The sequence below is a fragment of the Neoarius graeffei genome, chromosome 2 (assembly GCF_027579695.1).
Source record: "Neoarius graeffei isolate fNeoGra1 chromosome 2, fNeoGra1.pri, whole genome shotgun sequence".
Taxonomy (NCBI): domain Eukaryota; kingdom Metazoa; phylum Chordata; class Actinopteri; order Siluriformes; family Ariidae; genus Neoarius; species Neoarius graeffei.
Window position 1 is genome coordinate 92,566,641 of NC_083570.1, and position 20,482 is coordinate 92,587,122.

The 20,482-nt window shown below is 41.4% G+C and overlaps 1 protein-coding gene across 1 annotated transcript in view; it reads left to right on the plus strand.

Moving 5' to 3' along the window:
• The window catches only part of smyd5 (SMYD family member 5), a 39,882-nt gene extending 24,426 nt beyond the window's left edge, over window positions 1–15,456 (plus strand). Inside the window, exons 8-13 of the mRNA XM_060910527.1 lie at window positions 1,391–1,461; window positions 4,189–4,295; window positions 4,494–4,550; window positions 4,673–4,767; window positions 9,560–9,630; window positions 15,101–15,456. Of these exons, the coding sequence (XP_060766510.1) occupies window positions 1,391–1,461; window positions 4,189–4,295; window positions 4,494–4,550; window positions 4,673–4,767; window positions 9,560–9,630; window positions 15,101–15,239 (540 nt within the window). The 3' untranslated portion in view covers window positions 15,240–15,456. The remainder of the gene's footprint in view (window positions 1–1,390; window positions 1,462–4,188; window positions 4,296–4,493; window positions 4,551–4,672; window positions 4,768–9,559; window positions 9,631–15,100) is intronic.
• The last annotated feature ends 5,026 nt before the right edge of the window (window positions 15,457–20,482 follow it).

The following is a 20,482-nucleotide window of genomic DNA, read 5'->3' on the forward strand; positions in this document are numbered from 1 at the left end:
GAGCAGTAGCTCACAGTTGATCTTGTTCACATCCGTAGATATCCAGCTTGTATTCGAATGTAGAGAATCTCCTTTTCGGTGGCTAACGAACATGTTTACAAATTACAGCAAAGAACTCGCACTTGCTTTGAGTGCAAACAGCATCATGGAGACATGCATAAAAACTGTTTAAAGGAAGCATTTATTTATGACCGTGGATAAAGGACTGTCTAGTCCTTGATCATGGATGAGATCTCATTCATTCTCATTATCTCTAGCCGCTTTATCCTGTTCTACAGGGTCGCAGGCAAGCTGGAGCCTATCCCAGCTGACTACGGGCGAAAGGCGGGGTACACCCTGGACAAGTCGCCAGGTCATCACAGGGCTGACACATAGACACAGAACCATTCACATTCACACCTACGGTCAATTTAGAGTCACCAGTTAACCTAACCTGCATGTCTTTGGACTGTGGGGGAAACCGGAGCACCCGGAGGAAACCCACGCGGACACGGGGAGAACATGCAAACTCCACACAGAAAGGCCCTCGCCGGCCACGGGGCTCGAACCCGGACCTTCTTGCTGTGAGGCGACCGCGCTAACCACTGCACCACCGTGCCACCCATGGATAAGATATAATTTAAAAACATAACAAACTATCTGAAATAATTAATATAATTTGGAAAATATCTGATGTGTCCTTTTATTTTTATTTTTTTGGGGAGCAAATTTGAAGGGGGGGTGTTTTTTTTTTTTTTTTTTTTAAAAAGTGGTTTCAATTAAACACCATTTTAAAATGAAAGCCTGTGACATAACATGGTGAATATGAAAGCCAGTGGCATTAATAACACTGTAATGAATGTAAAAGCCTGTAATGTAAATAACAGCGTGATGAATATGAAATAATGACATAACGATTATAAAAGGATGTGACATTTAATAACAGTTTAACACAAAGCCTGTAACAGTTGTAAAGGGATGACACGTTAATAACAGGGGAAACTATGGCCTAATGGTAAGGGAAGCAGCTTTGGGACCAAAAGGTTGCTGGTTCAATTCCCTGGACCAGCAAGAATGGCTGAAGTGCCCTTGGGCAAGGCGTCTAACCCCCAACTGCTCCCCAGGCTGCTCTGGCTATGTTGTACGTCGCTCTGGATAAGAGCGTCTGCTAAATGCCATTAATGTAATGTAACAGCATAATAAAAATATGAAAGCTTATAACGTTTAACGGTGTACCAGCGTAACTCTTGTAAAAGGATGCAACATGAATAAGTGGATCTTTTCTAAAATATTAATACCAGTGGAACGAACATAAAGGCTGTAAGTGTAATAACATTAATAACCTGAAGAATTAAGTGTGCATTGATGATGATTTAATGAACATTTAATTAATTAGTCCTCTGCTTTGCAGTGGTTCACTCAAGAAGGCTTTCGCTCTCTTTTCGCACTCGTCGGGACCAACGGCCAGGGCATCGGCACCAGGTTAGAACCATGTTATTATCCTCTAGTTCTCAATTGAGAAGCAAATAAAATTCCTATCAGGTGATTTATCAAACACACATTGGCCACCCAGATCCTGGAAATCTTTATTCCGGATTTGGAGTGTGATGACATGACCTACTGTTATAAGGATATATGGAAAATAGCAGTGTTGGTTATACCGTGGTGATGTAAATGATGCCATTATGCACAAACACGCACCCCACGAACCATGCGATAAGATTTACATTTAAAAGGAATTCAGCGAGGATGACTTTCCTTACACCTTAATGATGTACAAGCTTTAAGAAAAAGGCAAATCTTTTATTTTTATTGTATGATTTATGTACACCAATAATATTCATGTTATCAAAAGATTTATTTGAAATGGATGTATTTCATAAAACGTATTAATTACCAATAATCCTAATGATGCCATTGCACCTCTTCAGATGAGATTAAATTTCACTAGGAAGAAGAATCTCTGCACGTTGTTTGCGCCATGGTTCATAGAATTCTGTCAGTATATCATTTTCCCTGGGAGCTTGTTAGAAGCAAAAAGGAAATTAATTAATATAAAGAGCATGATCCTCCAGGCTGATTTAAATGTAGAAATATTTTATTACAAACAGTATTCTGAGGGGGGAAAAGATCCCGTCCAAGCAGAGTGCTAAGAGAGAAATAAAACACTTGGGGTCATGCTGTTCTAGGAAAATAATCAGTGATAAGGTGGTTACAAGTCCAGCTTCTACTATAACAGCACTTCTAGAAGTCCTCTTTTTATAAAAGAAATATGGCAAAGATTTTTATTTTATTTATTTATTTATGTGATGCATTTTATCCATTTTATAGTTCCATGTAATGTTGTGGAATGTCCATAAACACTTATGGATCACTTGTAGTAATTCCCTCACAAGCTGCTCTTTTTTTTTTTTTTTTTTTTTTAAATTTCCCCATCACAGCTAATTCGAGGGGGGAAAAAAAGGTCGTTTTTAATGTTATCAAGAAATGACAGCCCTCTGTCTTGCAGACTTTCCAATCTGGGAAAACCTGTAGCTTTAGCTCTGACTGTTAGAAAGCACTGGCCCCGGAGGTTCCTTCCATTAATGCTAAATAAACATCTCTCAGAAAATGTCCCCATATCAACAGTTACACTTTTTTTTTTTTTTTTAAATCATAAATAATACTTCTGTTTATGTGGCACAACCTTCATATACATCCAGGGTTCTAACTAGACCAAAGTATCAGCATAGTGGGACCAGTCATAACGGTCCGGGGTCTGGGGCCCGCTTAAGGCCCTCAAAACCTCAAGGGTTCTACATGCTCAGAGATGCATTCTAGTGCATTTCCTGGCATTTGCAGGCCTCCCTGAAAGTTGCTCTTTTTTTTGGTAATATTAATGAGACTGATTTTTATTTTTGCCAAAAGTTGCTGTGATTTTTTTTTTTTTTTTTTTTTTTTTTTTGATTGAAGACTTATTCAACTTTGTTATAATAATCAATTAAATTTATATAGCGCCTTTCTCATACCCAAGGTTGCTTAACAATTCTAAGGAAAGGGGGAGAAAAAAAAAAAGTCCACCAAAAGGTGGTCAGGATGTCATTCCAATGGTGTAGCAGCCATAGTCCCACCAAAAGGCGCACAAAAATAATTCCCGCACAGCCGCCGCACCACCACTGGGCAACATCATTCAGAACACCGTGCCATGGATCCACAAAACGAGCACAGAACCACCGTCACGCGGCGTGCTGGTATGTCCCAAACCACCTGCATAGCCGCTGTGACGCCACCAGGCAACATCGCTCAGAACACTGTACCAAGCACAAAAGCACCGCCACACAGAGCGCTGGACAACCCTGATATTAAAAGAGCAATGAGCTCACTGCAGTCCATAGTGAGGAGCACAGCTAATCACCCATGGTGAACCAAGGCCTGGAAGAAACCGATGCCCAAAACTGGGTCTGGTGCTGCACCACAACCAGCAGACAAAAACGCTCAAGCAAAGCTCTGCACTGGGTGTTTACATGGATGGGGAGTGGAGTATGTCCAGATGTAGAACATTCCCATAGCGGCGTGCTGTCACCACTGTATGGGGATAAGAGAAAATTAAACAAAAGACCACATTTTCAAGATGGACAAGTCTTTTTATTCGTGTATTAGTGTAGCGGCAACTTTTTTTTTTTAAATAACAGGCATGCCGGCAATATTGTAGGCGTAGCGATAAGGAAACCTTGTGTATCGTCCTGATCCGCTGAAAAGGCCTAGTTAGAACCCTGACATCCTTGTGTAGCTTACATTTCCTATCAACCTGGAATTTGTTTTGCAGATGAACAGATTTCATAGCTGCTTTTACAGAAGATTCGCACCAATCAGAATCGAGAGATTTACTGCAGGATAATGAAAAATGAAATTCAATAACTTATTGAACAACTATTCAACAGTCTTTTTTTTGTTGGGGTGGGTTATTTATTTATTTATTTATTTATGGCCAGTGTGCCCTCCCTGTTGGTATGGTGAATGACCGAGGACCTATTTTAACACTTTTTTTTTCCGCCATAATCAGCATCATTGATTTGGAATTATGATTTTAAAATTTTGGTTGTATCTACTATAGAAGTATCCAGCTATAAGGAAGCCAATGAAAACTGAGCATTTTCTTTCGCCATGGTATAGTGTGATGTAGAAGACACGGTTGACATCTCTAATTGCTGGCTGTTGTTGTTCATTCAGTTCCCTCAGCCAGTGGGTTCATGCGTGTGATGCACTGGAGCTTCCTCACCAGCAGAGGGAGCAGCTAGATGCCTTTATTGACCAGTTATACAAGGACATCGATAAAGGTCACTTTTCCTTCAAACTACAATGAACACACGTACACACACACCACTGTGCTGTAAATGTGAAGGGAGCGAAGGACTGCCTACTTGTGATTCCCATATTATGTTTGAAATATATGTATTGATCTAGTGAAATGTGAAATAGGTTTGATGGCTGAAGGGTTTTCCACAGACTGTCATTTCTTCTTGCTCATCTTGCAGAAACGGGCGACTTCCTCAACTGTGAAGGATCCGGTCTCTTCCTTCTGCAGAGCTCATGTGAGAATAATGCTGAACATTTTGGCAATTTTTTTTTTTGTCTAGTTATCTTACACAAACATTGTTATTGTAAGCATAAAGACATTGAAAGGTCACTTCCAGTCATGTGCTTTATCGTCAAGGTAACCACAGCTGCATACCGAACGCAGAGGCGTCTTTCCCCGACAACAACTTCCTGCTTCACCTGAGCGCCCTGAGTGACATCAGCCCTGGCGAGGTCAGAGTGGGGGTGGCTTAACATGGGATATACACCACCCAGAGTGGTGTGGCGTTCATTTGCAAAAGCTTTGGTTGTCAGGATGAGGTTGTCCAACAAAACTGAAGAGGCTTACTTCAGTGTTTGTTGTGCCAGATGTAATGCGGAGTGGATATTTTTCTTACAGATATCCTATTTTTGTGCACAAGTTTTCTATGAAATTAGGACTGAATTGCGTCAAGAACATTTTGTTTTATTAAAAGCTCACATTACTGTAGCTCCTTTTTCCGAGTGGATGTCTGTGAAGGATGACTCATCTGCATTTTGAATTACTGACTTTTATTTATTAATATATTTGTACATCAGTAGCTGAAATCCTTGCCAAAAACTATTATTAATATAAAAGCTTATTCGAGTGTCAAGGAAACCATCGATATAAATGACTGGGTAAATTATTAATGAATGTTTTGTTTCTGTTCTTGCTCCTAGACACTTGTGGGTGGAAATTGTTCTTGATAAATGTTATATATGTGAGGTGTCACTTGGAGGTTCTGAGTAAGATGGTGCATGTAGCCATGATTCACACGACTCATTCATACATTTAATCATATGCGTAGTCATTGGGAAATTTCTATTTAGTGTGTGTATATATAGTAACAAGTATTGAGGACAAATTTCACAGCTTTCCGATGTTTTTCTGCTTTTTCTCTTCTGTTGACCTGTTGTGCTTCAGGTGTGTGCATGAAGTCATGTGGTACGTCTGTGGTTATTGGTCACAGCAAATGAAGGGGATAGTCTGGTTGCCTGGATGCAAATGTTCTTGAGTCTAGGTGCATTATGAAATGAATTGATTGGAGTTTTAAGACCAAAAGTGCCAAAAATTGAACACTGGGGGAATCAATTTACAGTGGCTAGCGAACAATAGACAATGCATGTATGGTACCAATAAAAAGTTTGGACACCTACTCATTCATAGGGTTTTCTGTGTTCTGGCTATTTTCTACATTTGTAGAATACATACTAAAGACGTGAAAACTCTGAAATAACATGGAACATGTATAGAATTATGTGGTAAACAACAACAAAGTGTTAAACAAAATGTTTTCATATTTTAGATTCTTCAAAGTAGCCACCCGTTTACCTTGATGACTGCTTTGCACACTATTGGCATTGTCTGTCTTAACCAGCTTCATGAGGTAGTCACCTGGAATGTTTTCAATTAAAAAGTGTGCCTTGTGTAGCGAGACTGCAAGTATCTGGAAACACAGACACTGAGCCAGGGATTCAGGTGCCAGAAAAAAAGTTATCTTTATTTAATTAAGCGTTGGGGAATTATGGGGCTGTGAGGTGGCATGGTGCAGGCATGTGGAGGGTGAGAGCTGGCACTTGGCGAAGGCCGCAGAGAGCCCCAAAGGAACGTGTGAGCGGCTTCAATCCTTTGCAGAAGTGGGTGGGAATTCCCGGGGTGCTCGGCTTGGTGCTTGGGTGCAGTGGACTTCTTTGTCATTGGTGGCAAAACTGCCGGGGGGTGGCAGGAGCTGAAGAGCTGTGCCAAAACTCAACTGACTCACGTGGATGGTGGCGGCACCTTGTATTCTCCTGTGAGCAGCTGGAGGGTGAAGACAGGTGCCACTTAAGAGTCAGCTGAAGCTGATTTAATGGCTCTGCTCCATTGACACGAGCCACTTGGCTCTTCCAAACAATGGTGCTGAAAAGGCACTACTCATTCAGCACTCGTGGCACAGGGAGGTGAGGAGCAAAGCAGTGGTGCCTTCTCACCCCCCCAAAAAAAAAAAAACTTTGAGCCGATTCCACAGTCTGTCTTATTGGAGAGCTTGTGTCTTCTTAAGAGGCTGTTGGCATTCCTGTGCTGTGCCCTTGCTCTATTTCGTATCCTAAAAGAGAAGTCCTGCAGAGATAGAAAGCATTGGAGTTCTTTGTACATCCTTTGTACATGTGGAGTGCTTTGTACATCCACTGTAGTGGGATACAAGTTACTAAGGTGAATTGACAACCAACCAGGTAGTAACTCTGTTCTTCTATTGTCTATTTGATTGCTGGGGCTTCTCTTTCAATAGTTGCGTAGTGCCTTTCAGCAGGGGTTAGTTTCCTTCTCGTATACAGCACAGGATGTTCCTCACCCTCTGAGACCTGTGACAGCATGGTGCTTAGGCCTGTCTTGGAGGCATTGGTCTATACGATAAACAGAAGGTTGTAATTGTGGTTCTGGAGGACTGACGCACTGATGAGGGCCTTATTCAGGGCCGTGAATGCCTGCTCTGCTTTGGGTGTCCACTTTTGTCTTCTCTGGGTGTCCCTTTTTGGTGAGGTTTGAGAGGGGAGAGGCCTGAGAAGTGAAGTTGGGTACAAAGTGCCAGTAGTACCTGGCTAACCCCAGAAAGGCATGTACCTGGCATTTTGATGTTGGCTGGGGTCACCATGAACTGACTCAATCTTCTTTTCTTGGGGCTTCAGTAAACCCCAGCCAATTCGGCAGCCAAGGTACTGTGTCTTGGTCAGTCTAAGGTTCACTTGTGGGGGTTTGCAGTGAGCCCAGCCTTCCTGAGTGTATTCAGTACCTCCCTTAGGTGCAATAGGTGGTTGACACCAGTGGATGAGTGGACCACGATGTCCTCCAGGTAGGCAGCGGCGAAGGTGTGATGGGGCCGTAGCATGATATCCATTAACCTCTGGAATATCATGGGCCCCATGGAGACCGAAGAGGAGGATCCTGTACTGCCAGTGTCTGCAGGTCATGCTGAAAGTGGTTTTTGGTTTTGCATTCAGCGCTAGGGCCACTTGCCAATATCCCTTTCTGAGGTTGAGCATGGATATGAACTGGGCCCTCCCAAGCCATTCAATGAGGTTGTCGTCCATTCTGGGCAGGAGGTAACAGTCGAACTGAACTATCTGATTTCAACAGTGGGAGTCATTGCAGATTCTGAGTGAACTGTCTTGGGCACTATGATTAGGCTGCACCAGGGGTTGGGGAACTCTTCAATGTTGCCCTCTTCCAGCATGCATGTTACCTCCTCTTCAAAAGCCTTCTGACGGGCCTCTGAGATGCAGTATGGTCATTGTCTGACTAAGTCTGGGTGAGGTTTTCATCCCCTCTTAGATCAGGTGGGCCTGCCCTGGTCCTGCTGAAAAGATGTCCTGAAATTGTTCGACCACCTCACTGAGATCTTGGCATTGAGCTGCTTGTGAGGTCTTCTCCTTGTTGGACCAAAGTATGCCATGGTGGACCTGCAGGAATGGAGGCAAATGCTGATAGGGTGGGAGGGGTTCGATACAACATTTTAGCAGGTTAATATGGTAGAGTTGAATTTTTTTTTTCTTTCTTTCCTCTTCTTACTGGGCTGTTGCAGGAAGTAGTTGACCAGACCCCCACACACACCACAATGGTGTATGGCCCCTGCCAACAGTTGAGAAACTTGCAGCTGGTGGTCAGGAGCAGTAGGAGCACACAGTCCGCTGGCTGGAACTACCGGGGCTGGGCTCACTTTGTCTATGTAAGACCGCATCTCCTGCACATACTTGATGATTGAGCAGAAGGGTGATGGCTGTTCCTCCAGGCCTCCTTTGCTGTATTGATGTCTCGGGTCCTTCTCTCAAACAGCAGCTCAAAGGGGGTGAACCTGTGGAAGCTTGTGGCATCTCCCTGACAGTAAAGAGAATGTAGAAGAGAAGGCGGTCCCAATTCTATCCCTCCTTGTTGACTGCTTGCTGCAGCAGCCTCTTCAAGGTCTGATTAAAACACTCGATGAGCCCATCTGTCTGGGGCTGGTATACAGAGGTCCGCACCTACTTCACCTGCAGAAGTTGGCAAACATCCTTCATTAGTTGAGACATAAAAGGTGTACCTTGGTCTGTGAGCAGGTCCTTGGGCAGGCCAACTCTGGAAAACAGCAGAACCAACTCCCTGGCATTGTTTTTGGATGTTGCTTTCCACAGGAGGGGACTGCCTCAGGGTTGTGTGTGGCATAGTCTATGAAGACCAGGATGGCTCGGTGCTCGGCATGGTGCTCAGATGTAGCAGACTTCCTCTTCTTCGTTGTTGGCAAAACTGCCTGAGAGAGTGTGGCACGAGCTGCAGAGCTGTGCCAAAACTCAACTGATTCACGTGGATGGTGGCAGTGCCTTCTTATATTCTCCTGTGAGCAGCTGGAGGGTGAAGAGAGGCGCCACTTAACAAGCGCCGGCTGTAGCTGTTTTAGCGGCTCTGCCACGCGCCGCTTGGCTCTTCCAAATGGTGGTGCTGAAAGGGTGTTGATCATTCAGCAGCCACTGCGTGGGGAAATGAGGAGGGACGTAGAGGGCATATGAGGCACCAGTGTCACACTTTGTTAGTGCAATTTCTTGCCGCCTTAATGCGTTGGAGATCAAATGGTAAATAATGAATAATAAACCTACAGTAAATAGTCCTGTTTGACAACTGTAGTAATCCATGTTATGTCAAGAACCGCTCAACGAAGTGAAAGAAACGATAGTCCATCATGACTTTTAAGATCTGAAGAGTTGTGTGGTTTTTTTTTTTTTTCCTTTGCTCTCCCCCTTCCCTGCATCTTCCACCTTACATGAGACAAACCGTACATTCAGCATGAGTCAGATCAGATCCGAGCCAAATAAATGTATCTGTTTGCTTAGCTTATTACTGGACCGTTACTGAAGGCTGTGGAAATCTCTTTCTGGCTACTCCTCACCGGAGTTAACTTTGACGTTAGTTCTAAAGCTAGTTGGTAATTCACTCAAACTTTTTTTTTTTGTTTGTTTTATTTTGTTTTTCATGAAAGCCTTTTTCTGTACTCTGTAGGAAATCTGTATCAGCTACTTGGACTGTTGCCAACGAGACAGGAGTCGTCATAGCCGGCATAAGATCCTGAGGTAATGAAGGCTACAACTTGTTTAAGAATTCATACATCCCTTCAGAAGGGATCAATTCCAAGGCTTATTTTTTTTCTCCCCGAGTTAGTGAGCGCACAGAAAAAAGGATTAATGCTGGACCTTTTACACTTTATTGATGACCTGCCTGTTCATTGATTGTTTATGTGATGGAGCAAAATAAATAAGGCAGGTTTACTTGGAAATTCCATTTTATTTAAGGCATATTCCGGCTTCCCCCTGTGAGACGTCTTGCGTCAACTTCAATTGCTGCTGCTGACGTCTCCAGCTGTGGGGCTCAAGCAAAAGCTGACTGCTTTATTACTGATGCTTCATGTGTTTGCAGGTTTTGTGAGACCTTCAGAAAATAGGAAGTTGCACTTAGTTAAAAATGCATTTGGGCTTGTGTGATGTTTCTTAATCGAATAAACTGTGTAGCAATAGATACTAAAAGCATCAGTTCACTTTACTATGTGCTCATTTAGCACCTGAATGAGTGGAACCAGTGTCTCCAGGGTGGATAAATTATAAATTAATTAGCATTGTTCTCATAAAAGATGGATTCTTAGTCTGGCTTGAGCATTTTTCTCTCGATAACCACAAGGTGGCCGTTACTTGTAGCAGGAGAGTTATAAGACAGCTTTTTTTGTTTCTTGCTCATTTAGTTTTTATTAAAAATCCTTCTATCAATCTCGGTAGCCTCAGTAGATGCATGCTGTGCAGCAGGTGGTGGGATTCAGAACGAATAGCAAACAGTATATTTACAGCATTGAGGAAGAACATTACATTATAGACACGTGACCATTACACCCATGCATGTTTGTTTAATATCCCATTCCAGATTTAGTCCTATTTTTGCTGTTATAATATCCTCCAGTCTTCTGGGAAAGCTTTCCGCTAGATTTTGGAGCATGGCTGTAGGGAATTATGCTCATTCAGCCACAACAGCATTAGTGAGGCCAGGCCCTGATGTTGGGTGAGGAGGTCTGGGGTGCCGTCAGTGTTCCAGTTCATCCTAAAGGTGTTCATTGGGGTTGAGGTCTGGGCTCAGTGCAAGACACTCGACTTCTGCCACTTCATTCTTTGCAGACTGTTTTTATGGAGCTGTCTTTATGTGCGGGGCATTGTCATTATGTTGGAACAGGTTTGGACCTCTTGGTTCCGGTGAAGTGAAATTGCAATATGACGGCATGTACAATTGTTTTGCTTCCAGCTTTGTGGCAGCAGGCTCATGGTCCGATGGTTAGGTGTCCACAAACACAAAAAGGTCTGATGGTTAGGTGTCCACAAACATTTGGCTATACAGTGTACTTTTTTGGGGTTTATTCTCCTTTTTCTGAACCTATTTCTCTGCCATGCAACTATGAATTTAAGAAAATGAACAGTTCGGACACAAAATCTGCTTGTCCTAGGTGCTAAAGCTACTGATGTTTTTACCAAGTGATCCCCTTTGATCTTTGGCAGATCACAAGTTCAAATCCAGGGGATGCCACAACCACCAACTGTGGCCCCAAAATTGAGCTAGTTTGGAAAAATCACCAGTGATGTTTGGGTGTGAAGGACAGCATTCCTCTCTGTCGTTTACGCTACGTTCACACTGCAAGGCTTAATGCTCAATTCCGATTTTTTTTGTGAAATCCGATTTTTTTTTTTTTTTTTTGTGAGGTCGTTCACATTAACAAATATATGCGACTTGTATGTGATCCTCAGTATGAATGAAAAGCGACCTAAAAGTGTTTCGCATGCGCATTGCAGGATACGACGACGTCACACGCAGTGAGCATGGCCAGTGTTTACGGAAGTAAAACCGCCCGGTTGCGGTATGACCCATCCAATCTAGCTTGAATAGCTGTATCCCCCCCAAATGGAAATCAGCTCCCTAACCTCTGCGTCCTTCCATTGAGAAGATTCAGAACCTTCACAGCCCGAAGCGTCCCTCGCATTGATGTCATGCGCAGGGGCGCAGATACGTTTTTTGAACTGGGGGGGACAAAAAACTGGGGGGGACAAAGCTGCCAGCAAACCAACCCCAACCCCGATATGCCTGTCAAACTTGTTGTGGGTTACCATAGCAACTAAGCTCGAGCTCGCAACCTGTGCAGTCTGCGCAGCTCAACCAACCGAATATCAGTCTTTGTTTTGTTTTATGTGAGTTGTTGCAACTATGTATACACTGCTGTGCACCTCAATAAACCGAATGGTAATTTGTCTTTTTGATTTTTCCGTGAGGTTTGCCTTATGCAAAGAAAGACAGCATAGACGTTTTTTCCTCCCTATAAGTGGGGGGGACCGAACGAAGTGAATTTACATCTGGGTGGGACGAATCCCACCCGTCCCACCCTCTATCTGCGCCCGTGATTATGAGCCATGTTGTTGTAACTTTTTTTGAGAGACCCGCCGCCTACTTCAGCACAGAATAGTGACGTTTGTGGCTTGTTGATGACGTGTAAGTCTGATGAATGCGACCTGGCGGTTCAGACTGAAGTCGCATATGAAAAGAGCGGATAGGAATCGGAATTAGGACCACATATCCAAACGGCCTGGGTCGGATTTGAAAAAATCGGATCTGTGTCGTTCATATTGTCAATAAAAGATTGGATACAGGTCACACATGGGCGAAAAGATCGGATTTGAGTCACTTCAGCCTGCAGTGTGAACGTAGCCTTAGAGTAACACTAGGCAATCATTGGCATCTGTCTTGTACGAGGGGAAGTCAAAAAGTTCTAAGACTGATGTTATTTCAAAAGGTGTGAAAGACATCCCCCAGAATTCTACAAAGAAGGAATTCTCCGATGGAAAAACCACTTGCAGAAGTGTTTAGACTTAAATGGAGGATATGTACAGAAATAGCTTTTGTTATTTTCATTAATAAAGATTTTTTTTCAATTTGTCATAACTTTTTGACTTACCCTCGTATAAGGAGGAGGGAAGTTGGCTGCGCTGTGACTGTGCATGAGCATCAGGTTTTGAGATGTGGAGATGGAGGAAGTATGTGCGAGTCCTCATCCTTTTTAGTTGGTCACAGTCATACAATAGAGAAGAACTAGCTAGTGGGTGGGAATTCAGTAAAATTTGTTTGAATCATGGGTAACAATTAAAAAGGGGATTTTAAAAAATGTTGGTGGTCTCAGTACATGTCCTGGTTAAAACCATGGCTAGACTAATCGCACGTTTTCAGTATTGGACTCGCACAAAAATGGTCCACATATGTGGGGTGGGTGGGTGTTTTATATACTACTGAGAACCAAATGTCCCTGCAGGGATCATAAAATCTGACAATTTCGACCTTGTGGGGACATTCGGATGGTCCCCACAAGGTCGAAATTGTCAGATTTTACTACCCCTGCAGGGACATTTGGATGGTCCCCACAAGGAAATTGCTTGGGAGTGTTTTTTTTTTTTTTTTTTGTTTAAACAAAAATTGGGAAAAAAAAGAGCCAAAAGTTTCCTTTTCATTACTGAGGTTAGGTTTAGGTACAGGCACAGCATTAATTAACTGCAATAATAATGTAATTGGAAGGTCCTCATGAGAATAGTATACATACATACATGCATACATACAGTGCCTTGAAAAAATATTCATACCCCTTGAACTTTTTCACATTTTTCCACCTTACAACTACGAACTTAAGTTTTTTTTTTTTTAATTGAGATTTTATGTGATAGACCAACACAGAGTAGCACATAATTGTGAAGTGAAGCGAAAATGATAAATGGTCTTCAAAATTTTAGACAAATAAAAATCTGAAAAATGTGGTGTGCATTAGTATTCAGCCCCCTGTACTCTGATACCTCTAAATACAATCCAGTGCAATCAATTGCCTTCAGAAGTCATCTAATTAGTTAATAGAGTCCTACTGTGTGTAATTTACTCTCAGCATAAATACACTTGTTCTGTGAAGGCCTCAGTGGTTTGTTAGAGAACACTGAAAACAAACAGCATCATGAAGACCAAAGAACTCACCAGACAGGTCAGGGATAAAGTTCTGGAGAAGCTTAAAGTGGGGTTAGGTTATAAAAAAAAAAAATATATATATATATATATATATATATATATATCCATCCCAAGCTCTGAATATCTCAAGAAGCACTGTTCAATCCATCATTCAAAAATGGAAAAAGTATGGCACAACTGCAAACCTACCAAGACATGGCTGTCTACCTAAACTGACAGAGCGAGCAAGGAGAGCACTGGTCAGAGAAGCAGCCAAGAGGCCCATGATCACTCTGGAGGAGCTGCAGAAATCCACAGCTCAGGTGGGAGAATCTGTGCACAGGACAACTATAAGTCGTACACTCCACAAATCTGGCCTTTTTGAAAGAGTGGCAAGAAGAAAGCCATTGTTGAAAGACAGGCATAAGAAGTCCCGTTTGCAGTTTGCCAGAAGCCATGTAGGGAACACAGCAAACATGTGGAAGAAGGTGCTTTGGTCAGATGAGACCAAGGTTGAACTTTTTGGCCTAAATGCAAAGTGCTATATGTGGCGGAAAACTAACACTGCTCATCACCCTGCACACACCATCCCCATTGTGAAACATGGTGGTGGCAGCGTCATGCTATGGGGATGCTTTTCTTCAGCAGGGACAGGGAAGCTGGTTAGAGTTGATGGGAAGATGGATGGAGCTAAATACAGGGCAATCCTGGAAGAAAACCTGTTGGAGGCTGCAAAAGACTTGAGACTGGGAAGGAGATTCACCTTCCAGCAAGACAATGACCCTAAACATACAGCCAGAGCTACAATGGAATGGTTTAGATCAAAGAATATTCATGTGTTAGAATGGCCCAATCAAAGTCCAGACCTAAATCCCATTGAGCATCTGTGGCAAGACTTGACAATTGCTGTTCACAGATGCTCTCCATCCAATCTGGCTGAGCTTGAGCTATTTTGCAAAGAAGAATGGGCAGAAATTTCAGTGTCTAGATGTGCAAAGCTGGTAGAGACGTACCACAAAAGACTTGCAGCTGTAATTGCAGCAAAAGGTGGCTCGACAAAGTATTGACGTAGGGGGCTGAATACTAATGCACATCACATTTTTCAGATTTTTATTTGTTTGAAATTTTGAAGACCATTTATCATTTTCGTTTCACTTCACAATTATGTGCTACTCTGTGTTGGTCTATCACATAAAATCTCAATAAAAAAAACCTTAAGTTCGTGGTTGTAAGGTGGAAAAATGTGAAAAAGTTCAAAGGGTATGAATACTTTTTCAAGGCACTGTGTGTAATGTTTTTATTTATATATAATGAGTCCACTGTTTTCAGGGTAATATTGGTCTTCTTTTTTTACTGACCGTATCAGATTAGTGCATCTCTAGTAAAACCTTGCATTTTTCCAAGAATCTCAAAGTCCACCTCCTTATGGCTAAATTATTAAGAAAACAACTGTTTTTAAAAAAAAAAAAGTGTATAAGGATGCATGCAGAACTCCTGAAAATGCTACGAAAATGTTGTCTTCTTGCATCACTCTTTCAGAGAGAACTACCTGTTTGTGTGCTCGTGCCAGAAGTGCATATCCCAGATGGATGATGCGGACGTCACCTCAGAGGACGATGATGAGGGGGAAGGAGAGACAGAAGGGGATGAAATTGAGGATGAGATGACGGACGTGTGATGACGATCGGGTTTTGGGTTTCACCATTTCCCCCCATTTCAGCCCTGTCTTCTTGTGGACATTTACATTTTCATATCATCATAATGAAAAATACCGGGGTTACAATAGCTCTGTTCATGCAATAGGAGAGTAACCTCTGGGTTATGCAAAGTAGTGTTTTTTTTGGGTCTCACTTCTACACCTTTTAATTCCCATCAAGTAAATGGTGCCAAGAATGCTTCCATTTCCATTTTTTCACACTCCTCTTCCACCTTGATAAAAAAAATAGAATTCTAACATTTCATCTATGCATTGATACTGATGCTCTAACACAGCATGAAGTCTTTCAGAGACAAAATAATCTGTGTTTTATCAGCGTTTCTGGACTGTAGACACAACAGCCAGCCATGTGATGTCTTCACCAATCTTTGAGTTTACTTGGCTCAAAAAATAGTGTCTGATTTTGTTCTGAGCAGCGAGAGCATGCTTAAACTCTCAAATTGTCAGCTACTCCAGCCTTATATTCTTCAAACTCGCAACTACAGTGCCCTCCAGTAATATTGGCACCCTTCACAAAAATGAGCTAAACTGGTTGTATTTAAAAAAAAAAAAGAACCTTGCCCACAGCAATTTAAAATTTTCACTTATTAATAGTTCATCTTATTGTATCTTTGTTCTGATAGTAAGGAATATTTTTAATAAATGCAAACCTATTATCACTCCCCCCCCCCCCCCCCCCCCCCCTTCACTTCATCTCCATCACCAAGGAACTTTGACCAGGTTATGTTTCCCTGGGGTGTAAAATACTATGTTGCACACAAACTTCTTAACTCGTCTCCCCTTAAAGTGCCATTCCACCATTGGATGTATTCTTTGGCATAAAATACAATATATTTTGACAACATATATAAATGGTATCACTAGATAGAGAAATCTTTTAGCTTCAAAATGATATATCAAACATAATTTTTTGACAACGACAAGTATATTAATTTTGCGACCAAAGTCACCTACCCTTTTAATTTCCGTGCGTGATGTCATCGGCAGGTTCCCCTTCTTGTGTACCACGTGACGTGGCACATATTATCAGCAATGGCGGATAGAACGCGATAAAAATAATACCAATAAATCTAGCTAATACCAATAAATCTAGCTAACTGAAAGATTAACTCAAAATTTTTCGCCATTTTTTTGGCCTCCATATACGAGGAGAAATGACTCTCTCACTTTGGGGGTTTCCTGGTCTAAAAATAGACCGACACGTGGTACACAAGAAGGGGAACCTGCCGATGACATCACGTTTCACTACCGCGCGGAAATTAAAAGGGTAGGTGACTCTGGTCGCAAAATTAATATACTTGTCGTTGTCAAAAAATTATGTTTGATATATCATTTTGAAGCTAAAAGATTTCTCTGTCTAGTCATGTTGTCATAAAATATATTGCATTTTATGCCAAAGAATACATCCAATGGTGGAATGGCACTTTAAGGCCGATGAGGTATTGTCATGGCATGGTGTCCGTTGTCCATCAGTTCTCCACAGACTTCCGTTCTGATTGTTTTGTTTGATAGAACTCATCACTCCACACACAATTTGATTGTCGTTTTGTCAAATTATTTCCTAACGTGTTAGTAATTGGACCAAATTAATGAATTTTCTAGGCCTTTCACTAGAATTTTATCTCCTCTCTAATTTTTCATACGATTCCAGTTCTGACTGATGGTTTGGGTAGCTCTTCCCATGAGGAACAAAATTGGTCATTTGTTTGTTGTTTTTCCTGTTGTAAACATTTTGTTTGCAACTTTTATTTTCAGTTAAATTGTATTTCCTCCATCTATTCTCCATGGATTTCAGTTCTGATTTTGTTTTATTTGAAAGAGCTAGACCTTCTGCACAACGCTTGGTCATTGTTTTGTCAATTTTTTTGCTAACGAACTGCTAATCAGGTCACTTTAATGAATTTTGGGACCTCTCATTTAGAATTGTGTGTCCTCTTGCAGTTCTCATCCGATTTCAGTTCTGATCGATGTTTTGGGTAGATCTTCCCTCGGAACAAAACTTGTTTGTTGACTTTCTTGTAAACAATTTGTTTACAACTTAAATCATGTCTTCTCCCTCAGTTCTCAGTGGATTTCAGTTCTGATTTGTTTTATTTGAAAGAAGTAGACCTTCTGCACAACACTTGGTCATTGTTTTGTCATTTTTTTGCAAACAAACTGCTAATTAGGTCAACTTAATAAATTTTCGGACTTTTCATTAGAATTGTATCTCTTCTCACAGTTTTCACCCAATTTCAATTCTGATTGATGTTTTGGGTCGATCTTCCCTCGGGGAACAAAACTTGTTTGTTTGTTTATCTGATTGATTGATTTTCTTGTTGTAAACAATTTGTTTACAACTTTGTTTATTTTCACTTAAATTGTGTCTCCTCCATCCCTCAGTTCTCAATGGATTTCAAGTCTGATTGTTTTATTTGAAAGAACTAGTCCTTCTGCACAACACTTGGTCATTGTATTGTCAATTTTTGGCTAACAAATTAGTAATTAGGTCAACTTAACACATTTTCTTCTGACTAGAACGTCTCTCCTCTCTCTCTTATCTGAATTCAGTTTTGATTGATGTTTTGGGTAGATCTTCCCTCGGGGAACAAAATTTTAGTCCTATGTTGATTTTCTTGTTGTAAACAGTTTTTGTTGTGGAGGTTGGTTCTCTCTCACATTGTCATATTTCAGTTTTGTTTGTTTTGGTCGTCATGGTTGTTTTGATGGCAGGTCAGATGAGCTGCTATGTCCTTGATGTTCTGGTTAAATGTTAAACCCCTAACCTAAAATCACTTAGTCATCAATTACCATTGGGAAGAAACCAAAGGCCTTGGCCACAAAGGCAACAGTTGGTTGTTGCCTTGCACAAATCTGATAATAAATATAAATATATATATATATATATATATATATATATATATATATATATATATATATATATATATAATAAAAAAGCAGTAAGAAAGGAGCAATTACGGCTATAAGCAAAAGCTTCATGTGTCTGAAAGGGTTTGAAATGATCCATGAAATGGACCCATGTACCTACTGTCTCCCTAAACAGTGATGAAGATGGTAAAGGGGGGAGTGCCCAAAGATCACAGTAATAAAATTCCACCGCAGCGTTATTTTTGTGGTCAAAGTGTTGGTGTTTTCCAAGCTTGTTAGATAGATATTGCAGAAAGAGCTTCAGTGCTGGTGTTTTGTCAAGGGTATGAGTCATAAAATATTAATGATAAGGGTGCTGATCATTTTTAAACCAATGATTTGTAGAAAACAAATGCACTACTTTAAATCTAGTTATTGCAAGAGCTATTTTTATGTATCAATTTTAGCGCATGGTTTTAAAATGGAGGGTGCCGATAATTATGGAGGACACCGCATACATTTCGTATTTGTTTCACCACTTTCCCAAATAATATAAAAGTAAAGATAAATAAATAACTTGTTATAATAAAGTAATACGCCTTAAGATAAATATCTGAACGGTAAGCCAAGATGTTTAAGGTATTAAGTTAGACGGCGCAGTAAACAGTGGCAGCTCTGCCAGGGCCGCCGTTCTGAACAAGTGTGGAGTTCACAGCAGGTCTTAGCTGATCTAAAGTTATATTTCAGGTATGCAGCATTAGTTTCACTACATCAACTGCCAAGCAGATGCATTTTTGCCTCAGGATTTTGTTTTTGATGTCGAGCGAGGACTTACCATGGTGTTGAGGAGGTAGCAAAACACAGCTGACTGTATTTTTCATGACTTGTCATCATTGTTTAGCACTTAATACAATCATTGTGTGTTTTATGAAATTCACATTGGAATATTTGCACTTTCTCCTTATTATGCATGGTGTTCTTGACAAATCCTGTCAGTTTCATCAACATCATGCCAGAACAATTCAACATCGAAAGCGGCAGATGCTGAATTAACATAACTGGATATCTTCGAAATGCAATAATAATCTTGTGGCAGTTTTAAGCGTGATCAGTACGTGAAATGAAATGTTTTTTTGAATAATTTTTGGAACATCGGTGCTTTTTATCTTGCAGAAACCACAGACCAAGTAATGAGTAGATTAGCATTCATTAGTGCAACAGCCGTCTCCTTGAAATTTATATACACGCGTGTGTGCACACTTTCTATTTGTTCTGCCATCAGGACTTGAACAGATTAACTTCTTAGACCATGAGTTCTGGACTATGAGCAGGTTTTGAATCAGCTATCACAATGAATACTGTTTCTATAGACACATCCCTGAGACATTCAACATGATGACCCTTCAGGACAAAAGACTTGTGCTACATGATGCACATACATAAGCTGTTCATAGCAGATGACCTCAAACTCTCATACATACTCGCACTTATAAAAGGCATCAGCTTCTTGTGAAAAGTTGACATAACACCTGAGTAATGTTGCAGAAATCTAATTTGCCCGGTGAGGTTAATTGAACGTTATAAAAAGAAAGTGTGTCAGTTGATTTAAGATTGCTTGACACAGTGGCATCTTGTTCAACAACAAATAATGATCTTCAAAAAGTACTCATTTAGAACTCTATGGATTTTACTAATTACCTCTTCGGAGTGATTTAATCTCATCTCATCTCTAGCCACTTTATCCTGTTCTACAGGGTCGCAGGCAAGCTGGAGCCTATCCCAGCTGACTACGGGCGAAAGGCGGGGTACACCCTGGACAAGCCGCCAGGTCATCACAGGGCTGACACATAGACACAGACAACCATTCACACTCACACCTACGGTCAATTTAGAGCCACCAGTTAACCTAACCTGCATGTCTTTGGACTGTGGGGGAAACCGGAGCACCCGGAGGAAACCCACGCGGACACAGGGAGAACATGCAAACTCCACACAGAAAGGCCCTCACTGGCCACGGGGCTCGAACCCGGACCTTCTTGCTGTGAGGCGACAGCGCTAACCACTACACCACCGTGCCGCCCAGTGATTTAATGAGTTTTAAAAAAGTTGACAGACGTAAACCAATGTTCTATTGATTTGCGCACCTTTTAAAATATTGTGCAATCCTGGGGTAGCAAGCTTTTGCCCCTAGTGTTTTCAGAAATGGGAACTGCAATAAGAACTATTAGATGCCCATTGGGGCAGGAAACACTTTGCCTCGTGCTCACTCGATGACATTTTCAGTGGAGGAGGAGCAGCAGACAGGACAGTTACTCACAGGATTGCCAGGGTTTAAAGAAATTTGGCCTAGTTTAGAA